This window comes from Chelonoidis abingdonii, chromosome 3, assembly GCF_003597395.2.
Source record: "Chelonoidis abingdonii isolate Lonesome George chromosome 3, CheloAbing_2.0, whole genome shotgun sequence".
Taxonomy (NCBI): domain Eukaryota; kingdom Metazoa; phylum Chordata; order Testudines; family Testudinidae; genus Chelonoidis; species Chelonoidis abingdonii.
This window is the reverse complement of record NC_133771.1, coordinates 68,661,088-68,670,774: the sequence shown is the minus strand read 5'-3', so window position 1 is coordinate 68,670,774 and position 9,687 is coordinate 68,661,088. Positions and strand designations below refer to the sequence as shown.

General features: G+C 40.7%; 1 protein-coding gene across 1 annotated transcript in view; it reads left to right on the top strand.

The window, feature by feature from the left end:
• Positions 1 to 268: 268 nt before the first annotated feature.
• Positions 269 to 9,687, top strand: part of TBX18 (T-box transcription factor 18) — a 29,183-nt gene continuing 19,764 nt past the window's right edge. The window contains exons 1-4 of the mRNA XM_032805247.2: positions 269 to 613; positions 1,961 to 2,144; positions 4,294 to 4,395; positions 7,806 to 7,977. Of these exons, the coding sequence (XP_032661138.1) occupies positions 322 to 613; positions 1,961 to 2,144; positions 4,294 to 4,395; positions 7,806 to 7,977 (750 nt within the window). The 5' untranslated portion in view covers positions 269 to 321. The remainder of the gene's footprint in view (positions 614 to 1,960; positions 2,145 to 4,293; positions 4,396 to 7,805; positions 7,978 to 9,687) is intronic.

Genomic DNA, 9,687 nt, shown 5'->3' with positions numbered 1-9,687 from the left:
CAAGGCAACAAATTTCAATTACAAGCCCTAATTTGTGTCCGCAGAGCGTTTGTTCCCCATGTCAGTCCTGCCTGGCCCGTCAGACGAGGCAGAGCTCGGAGGAGGAGGAGGGGGAGGAACAGAGCCTCTGCAAACGGGACTAGTTTAGACAAACTTGGCTGATCCCTGGCATTGCACAAGGAGGGCGAGCAGACCCCCGCGCCCCTCGCCTGGGGGATCGGGAGAGCTGCAGGGCGCAAGACGCCGCTCAGGCCCGGCGCTGCAGGGGCCCGTTGCGTGTCTATGAGCGGGGTCTAGGGCGGGGAGGTGTGCGCGCCGGGCATGGCCGAGAAGCGGCGACCCTCGCCCGGCACCGCGATGAGTCTCAAGGCTCACGCCTTCTCGGTGGAGGCGCTCATCGGAGCCGAGAAGCAGCACAAGCAGCCGAAGCGGCGTAAGCTGGGCGGCGAGGAGGAGCCAGCGGCGGCAGCAGAAGAAGCCGGCAGCGGCTGCGAAAAGGACTCCAGCAAGGGCGCCGAAAGCGCCCTGTTGCAGCCCCACGCTGGGGCAGCTTCAGCGCCTGTCAGGAGCTGCGGCGAGCTGGAGCTGAGCTGCGACGTCCGGGGACCGGCCGGTGAGTCTCCTCCCCGCTCCCATCCCACAGCGCTGGGCGCTGCAGCGGGGCCAGGACAAACCTGCCCACCCCGCGCAAGCTGTCAAAGCAGCCGCTGGCCCCCACGCTGGAACTTCCTCGGGCACTCTGAGAAGGGGCGGGGGCCGATTCTGTCCCAGAGCTGAACCCCGGCGCGGCTCATCTGTGCTCGGTGTAAACCCTCGTGCGCCGGGTCACTCACTCCTGGCCTCGCCCTCTCACTCTTCTGACAGCTTTTCAAGTTTCTTTCCTCTCTCCTCCTCCCCTTTGAACCCGGCTGGGCTCCGGATCCAACACTTTCTTCCCCTCCCCTGATTATTGTTTTTCTTTAACATCGTGGCGCAAAAATCGCTCCAGCCAATGAGCTAGTAGTAAAATATCTGTCAGAGCGGAGATGTGTTAATAAACCTTCTCCAGGCATTCGGGGAAACCAAGGGTATGGTGCGAGGCGACCGTGTTCACTTAAAAGTTCCTTTCCCTGCTATTTTTGACAACTGCATTTCAGGCCACCACCACCCTAGCCCTAATACTAGACGTGAAAGAGCCGAGCGAGGAGCAACGGGGATTCGTGTCAGTTAAAAAACAACAACAGTGCATTAATATGCCAGAGAAGGGCAAACTTTGCAGAGCTGAAATCAAATGTACAAGGAAATCTGCAGTTAACGTCGCGACGCTAATTCATTTCCCGCAAGCAGCAGCGCATATGGCCTGGCTCGCTCTGCCCCAGCAGCACCAAGAAAACAATCAGCCCGATTTGTTCTCCTCGGTGCCAGGGGTTTGCTCCATACCGGTGCTTAGGCCTGACGCTGTGCTGCCTATCCGCGGAGAGCCCTTCCTGAGATGGGGGTACAGTTGCTATTTAAAAGACCGCACTCCGGCGTCTGTTATCAGTTTTGAACTCCAGGGCCAAGTTCCGCATGTGATCGCGGCTGATTTTCACCCCGCGCTGGGACAGCCGCGTTACGCACTTGCACAGGCCGCGTAGCTCTGCGCTGGGCCAGCGAGCTATGACCGCGCTGTGTGTAAACGCGGGGAGGGACGCGCGCTGGGCCTGGAGAGTGCGGGCGCGCTGCGGAGGCCCGGGCGATGCTCCAGGCCTCTCGCTGCCTCGCCCCTCCCTGCGGTGGGTGGTGTGGGGAGACTTTTGACTTGCTCTTTCTCTGTTGTTTTGGGGGCAAGGGCTGGACCCAGCAGCCCTTCCCTGGGCTCTTCTCACTCCATGGAAGAGCGAGGGGTTCCGAAGTCCCTGGGAGCTGCCGAGATCCCGGGCCCTGCTGCTCTCTGCCTGACACTCCCTTCTGCTTCCCTTCCTCCCAGCTCTCATTCCAGGCAGCTGCGAGGAGAGTTTCCTAGGAGGGTCCCCGCCAGTGTCGCCCGGCGGCTCCCCCAAGGGGTCTAGGGCCGGTTCCCCTCCGCCAACCCCGCAAGCGCCACGGGTAGATCTGCAGGGAGCCGAGCTGTGGAAGCGCTTCCATGAGATCGGCACCGAGATGATCATCACCAAGGCAGGAAGGTAAAAAAGGCGCGGCGCGCACTTATCCAGTTCCTCCTTCTGGGGCAAATGCACTAGGGCAAAAGTACCCTTCTGCGGCGGGCTGTTCTGCTGCACCGCTCAGGAGAGACGCAGAAAGCCAGCACCCAGGTTCCGCACCTCTGGGTGGGCGCAGCAGTACCGCGGAGGGAGAAGTTGCTTAGGAGTAATCGAAATTAGACGGCACTACCACATCACAATCAAATCGCGATGGGAAAACTGAAGAGCTGATGCCCATTTTCCCGCAGGCAGCGCTTTAGTGTAGGGGTCCCCGAAAAAACGCAGTAATTTGTTAGTCATTTCCACCCTACACTCATAAATACATCAAATGAATTGTATTACATTGGCTTGTTAATTTCTAGTCTCTGGTCCAATTTACAGTTGCAGGACAGGCACATTTTTCTTTTTCTTGGTACCCCTATTGTTTCTTGGAACTAGGGAAAGCCGGCGTTTGTAAGGAGGTTAATGTGGCTAAAATTAATTCCGAAGTCTATTGATAAAGGAAGATCAGACTGAGTACAAATGAGACAGGATATCCTAACTGCCCTCTGATTTATGCTATGCTCTCCTTCAGGTGGATAAACATATTGTCTCATAATATCACTTTGTTCATTCATGTTAATCAAATACAAAATCTGATGCTGCAGAAGCCAGATTTTTTATGCTGTTTTGGACAGCTAATTTATAATAACTATACAGATGACAAGCACAGTCTGAAATCTACAAATACATCAAAGTGGATAAAGCAAATTGATTTATGTGCTATGTTGAGCACAATAATTTTAGATGGGCACAGGAGCATGTGGAGTTTTAGGTTTCTTGTTCATTAGGAAGAAGTCTATGAATGTTGTATTCTTCTAAAATAAACTTTCCTCCCTTTCCAATGGATACACATGGCAAAAACCTGGCTAGTATAAAAATATCTGAACTTATTAGAAATTATAAAAACATATTTGATTGAATCCATATGCTACCTTCTCCATTTTCAGGGAGGCTTTATTAATGATTGAAATGCAGTCTTAACTAGCACAAAGCAACATTTGTCTTGAGGGTCCAGTCAAAGATTTTCCTTTTTTATCTTACAGGTGCACTGAAATAACAGTAAGAGCCAGTTAGCCAAGACAGTTTCACCCTGCTGTTTATTTAGAAATTATAGAAATAACATACATTTTTCCTTCTACAATTTTAATTTTGCTAATTGTTGAGAACAACAGAAAACACGGAATTTAATTTGGATGGTATTTGGATTTATGCAATAAGAAAAAAATCTTTTATTAATATGCAATCAACTAGTCATTATAAAGTTTCTTATTTTTGCCCTTCAGGAAGAACTTTTCATCTAAAAGGCAAGTGTCAAACACACACTGAATTGAAACATGATTTTTTTAAATCTAAAATCCCCACATTGGTTAACTATTCCACTTTTGGACACCAAATGATCTAAATTATGAACATATTTATAAACATACTTTGTACTTTGGTTTCTGCTTTCAATAAAGATGTTTTATGATACCTTTCAAACATAGAACAACTCATGAGTATCACCTTTAGTATGTTGCAAACCGTAAGTCCCTTCCGGATAAGGAACATATTGTTTGGTTCTGTCATGGCACATTGAGTTTTATAATTGCAGCCTTGTTTTATATTTCTATCACCATGTCTTTAATGGTATAATTTGCTGATATAGAAGTGACACACCCTTTGCTGCCATCAGTACTCATCTGACAATTTAAATTTCTGCAGGTTGTGATCTTGCTTGATAAGAGCTGTTACTTGCACCTCTCATGTAGTATATGTCTAGTAACTGTCTAGCAGGTTGTAAAGGCATATGTAGTGAAATAAAGTCTTAAAACAAAATGACTTACTATTTAACAATAAAGTTGAAATGAAATGGTGAGATTTGTACTCTCTAAAAGGATCACAAAACATTGTTCAGCAAAAATGCACTTTAAAAATCTGTTGTGACTTATCAAATGGACCATTTTGTGGCTATGTGGCCATAATGATCAAAAAAGACTCTTACAGACTTCTCTGTATTAGGGAGGGGGGTACTCACAAACTGGTTACTTTGCTGTTCAACTGTTCCCAAATCCGTTTCATATTAAAAGGACCTCATTTTTTCTGTGTTCAGGCGGATGTTCCCTGCAATGAGAGTGAAGATCTCAGGTTTAGACCCACATCAGCAATATTACATTGCCATGGACATTGTACCAGTGGACAACAAAAGATACAGGTACAGCAACTGTAAAACACAAAGCTTGTGATGCAAACCGTACAGATACGGTTTTTGGCAGAGAATATTAATCAACTATATATTAACAGAAGCTAGAGTTTAAGGCTCCTCCAAATTTCTATTTTCATCTCAATGCATAAAAATAAGTTGTTGTGACAAGTATGCAAGAACAACGGCAGTTTTTATTGAAGTGCTTTCTACATTGGGCTTATGTTCGATAGCTAAGCAGTCAGTTGTTTTGCTTTTACAAAATGCAATTTAGCCCCAGCAAAGAGAAATTTTTAATGTATTTTGTTCCTAGTCCACAGCTACATGCATCCACTTTGTGTCACTTTCTAGTTATTTCCTATCAATGAAAAAATATTAAAATTGTATATTGTAGTGACACTACATTAAAATGTAAAGCATTTAAATGTTCTTGAATTATGGTTCAAAAGGATTTATGATAAATGCTGCTCCTTGTGTTATGGATTCAGATTAAAAAGGGATAACAGGTAGGTATCTTTAGTGATTTTGATTTGAATGAATTAATGGTATTACTGTCTATGAAACTTCGTATTTTAAAGAATATGTTTATTAATGAATGACCAGTTATGCTAATTATTTCTTTAACACTTCAAAGAAGGGTCACATTTATGTGAACTCATACCAGGGCAGTCCTGGGCTAAGCAAGTAGTCCTGTGCCTATTGGACTACTAGTCCGATGAAATGTTTGCAGGTTTAGGCCCACAATCGTTACTATTAGCACATTTAGAAACTTTACGAATCAAGGGCCTGACCTTATTTGCCATTAAAGTCAAGAGCAGATTTTTACCAAGTGGTTCAGTGGGAGCAGGATTGGAGCCTTACATATTATCATTTTGGTTATTTCAACCCATTGTTAGAACAATTCAGTAAATCTATTTGCCAAAGGTTTAATTGTAGAACTATGAAACTTTAACATAGGGAAAGAAGGTCAAGCTGAACAGACTTACTCTCAAGGAATACTTTTTTTCTCACCATACTAACACTGAGTCTGAACTACATTTCTTGTGTAACTAAAATGGTTAACTGTAATTTCCTCCTTTCACGGGCACATTTCTGGCAATTTTAATTTTGTTTACAGAGAAATTTTCAGCAAGGTGACAATATAAACACCAAGAACAATTCAGATAGTGGTCGTCTGGTGGGGTTTTTTTGTTTTTGTTTTTGGATTACGTCATAACAAACCGAAACAGGTTTTCTCTGAACTAGAGCAGTTCAATTAAAATAGAAAATCTTTATGCTGATTTGGATCCAAATTAAGACTTTGTTAACTGGTCATAACAGAAATGTAAATTTACATAGTACTGTGAGTATGTAGTTTCTGATCTTTACAAACAGCGATCTTTATGTCAGGATTTGAATAGAGTTAAAAATTCTGATATTCAAATGAGGAAATTAATATTAAATATTAGTAGTTATAACAATGAATGTGTCTCTTTCATTTTAAATATATATGTATTATTATAGTCCTTGCTGTCTGCACTGCTGACTATTAATTTTCCAAAAAAACCAAGTTCAGCTCATGTTATCATATATAAAATGCAGTATTTTCATGGTTGGCATGCACATATTTTTGTTAAGAATTTAGAATTATGTATATTTTATCTTCTGGTTACTTTTACCTGATTTCACTTTTCTATAAGCAAGGCTCTTATGCCGTGGATGTATTCTTTTATACTGATTATTATTTTAGTCCCATTACTGTGCTTGATACTTTACAAACAGCCTGCCCTGAACATCTGAACAGCAAAGAGATACTATAACAGTTGTCCACTGGGCCCAATCCTGCTCCCCTTGAATTAAATCATTAAACCTTAACTGAAATGGTGTCAGCTGAGGATAATTTATATTTAAGATTAGCAAAATTAAACCTTATCTGAAAAGTTAGGTATTGTTTTAAAATATTTTAAATAAATTTAATGAAGTACAATTTGTAATGTTCACACTTTAAAATAAGTAAAGAAAATATTAAATCTAATTTATTCACAAATTAAAAAGAATAATAAATCAGATAAAAATACTAAAACAAATAACAAACTGTATGATTTAGGTAGAGGATATTTCTCCACAAGAAGGAATCACAAGAAAGTACATATCATTTCATAATTGATGGCTTGCTATGATTTACATCCATACATACTTGTAATGAATAATTTTGTTTCCACTATTGATAATGTTGCATATTCTTTTTTCTCTTAAAGAGGAGAACCGTACAGAGAGACAGACCTGGTGAAAGTGTTGAAAGACATTTCTTAAAATTAAATTAATCTGCTTATTTTTTTTGCTAGGAACATTTTTCTTTTTTCTGAAGCGTGCATGCCTATCAGACATATTCATTTGCACAGTTTTTAATTAGTATTTTTTTAAATTGTCCTGCAAAATAGCTGAATTCAGACTAAGATATTTTTTACTGAAGGATATGATACTTTTACTACAGAATGACTTTGTTTATTTTTTTTAATAAAAAGAAACATGATAGGATGTGGGTTTTTTATTTAGGTATTTCTGTGGTACTGTCAAGAAGATCAATATGGTTCTCACAGAAATCCTCTCATTTTAATTTCATTCTCTCTTTCATTGTCACAAGATGTGTTGTATCTGGAATAGTTTTATTGTGTGGACTGTTTCATGTTAGAAACAACATGCTAAGTGAGTCATGTAAAGAATTGTTTATGTCATTGTATAAATTAAGGGCCAGATTTTGCTCTGTTACACTGGATCCCATCCAGAGTGATGCCATTGAGATCAGTGGATTTAATCCAGCCTAACTGGTGGTCAGTAGAAAAACAGCAACTGGCTTTAATGGGAGCAGAATTTGGTCCTGTCTATTGTGGATACTTTTGCTAATATTTTGTAACTCAGCTGTTTGCAGCAACTAAAATTGAAAGTTGAAATGAAAGTAAATTAAACATGGGTTCAGAGTAGCAGTCGTGTTAGTCTGTATCCGCAAAAAGAACAGGAGCACTCTAAGGTGCCACAAATACTCCTGTTCTTTTTTTAAAATTAAACATGTTATTTGCAGCAAAGAAGACTACTGTGTTTGTTAGTGCAGCTATTAAGGTAATCTTGACAGTGGTGAGAGAAAAGGCTTCCCAAAATGCTGTGACTTTGTTTATATTGATTACTTTCCCTTTATCTCTCAAATCTCAGTTGAATTTCCTAGCTATTTTTATAGACTTCTTTTAAGTGGTTTTTTCCCTCTTTTTTTTTTCTGTTGTAAAAATGATCACTTTGGGATATTGTGACTAGATTCATTGTAATTATTGTCCCTCAACATTTGGAGATTGACAGGTGCTGTACATACAAAGTCCTGCTATATCAATATAAATCAGTCTGATGAATTATTTCCAATTTCATTATGACAGATGTTGGGCTTCTTTTCATAGGTATGTTTACCATAGTTCGAAGTGGATGGTGGCTGGGAATGCTGATTCACCAGTACCTCCTCGTGTTTATATTCACCCTGATTCACCCGCCTCAGGGGAGACTTGGATGAGGCAAGTGATCAGCTTTGACAAGCTGAAACTTACAAACAATGAGCTGGACGATCAAGGGCATGTGAGTATTCCATGTCTTACAATATGACAAACTAGCACATCGGTCATCACGTAAAGATTTTATGACATGTATCTTCCTGTTGACAAGAATGACCTCAGCCTTGCAAAGCTTCATAAAAATTGACCATCACACGTACAAAAGCTGCTCATTCTTTTACTTTGATAATTAATTGATGCTTTTTTAAAAATGGGTGCTAGTTTATTTGCCCCTCAAAAGTATAAGACCCCTGGGTAAGAAGAATTGTGCAAGACTGAATTAACTAAAGTAAAAGTACAGAATTGCTTGTATATTTTATCACCATATCTATCAATCTTGCAATTTCAGTTTTTATCAAAAAAATGTGCTTAAACTCACAAGTAGTGAGAATAAATATTAGTAATATGTAATAAGTTTATGTGAATAAAAATACATTTAACTGTTTTTTTTAACCTAAACATTTGTGTGAAATCCCATGAGGTGTTAATAATTGCACTCCAAAATGAACAACATGGGAGCTGGGTTCACTCTGATAATGATTTATTACATACCTTATGAAGCAAGACCCTTTCACAGCTGAGGCTCATTATTTTTGAAAAAGCTGGCAGACTGCTGCAGTATGAGTGTTCTGTTTGCAAGCTCTGAATTGTTTAGTTATGACATTATCTAATGTGACAAAATGTGTTTATATTCATATTTCCTTTTCTCTTGAAAACTGTTGAAACGTGACAGATGTAAGCCAGCGTCTTTCCAACAATCCCTAAAATAGTTGTACTTGACACCTTAGGAAATAATTAAAAAACAAGAATTGTTTTTAGACAGGATGAAGTCTTTATTTTTGACAAATCCAGTAATAAATAGCAAATGTTGGCTTTCTTTCAAAGGGAACATTGAACTCAAAGTGTCTGGAGTTTTAAGAACCTGAGTGACAAGTCAGAGACCGGATGTGGATTCCATTTACTTTAAAATAGCCAGACTTATTAAATAGGATGATTCCTCAGTCACGAAAAGGAATAAAATGGAATACCCCTAGCACTATATGCAAATATGCTATATATAGCTATCAGCATTTTTCTTCTGTGCACATTTCCCATTGAAGTCAATGGGACCGCTGCTTGCAGAACAGTGCGAGAACCTGGTCCCAGTTGTAAATTCTACAAGCACCTCCATTTTCCCTAAAGAAAATATGTGTCTGTAGGGTATGTCTGTACTGCAGTCATAGGGTGTGACTGCAGCTTGGGTGGGTTTACTGAGCTAGCTGTAATCCAGCCAGGCTGGGTACGGGAGCAGTGAAATCAGGGTTCCAGGTGGGCTAGAACAGCCCACACTGAATGTCTCTACATGGGAGGGGGTAGTAAAGTGATGGGGCCAATTCATAACCTATTAAATAAAGGATTTGTGCTAGGGATAAATCTGGTCCAATAACTCTGCTCTTTTAAGCCCTGTTCTTTAACTCTGCACTCTTTTTTCAGTTCTTTGCCTATCCTTTGTTTATGTTACATAAGTATGAACAACTATTTTTTCCCACTCGGTTGCAAGAAAGAGTCATAGAATGTTATCATCAGATGTTGCAGGAGTTAGATTGCTGTTTCACTGTAGATATGCCCATAAAAGGTTTTGAATTAACAGTATTTCTATTTCGGATTTAACACCTCCCCCCAATATTTACACTCTTTATCTGTGGAATTATGATCCAGGGGTCTGATTCTGCAATCCTGGAATGAATAAATGTTA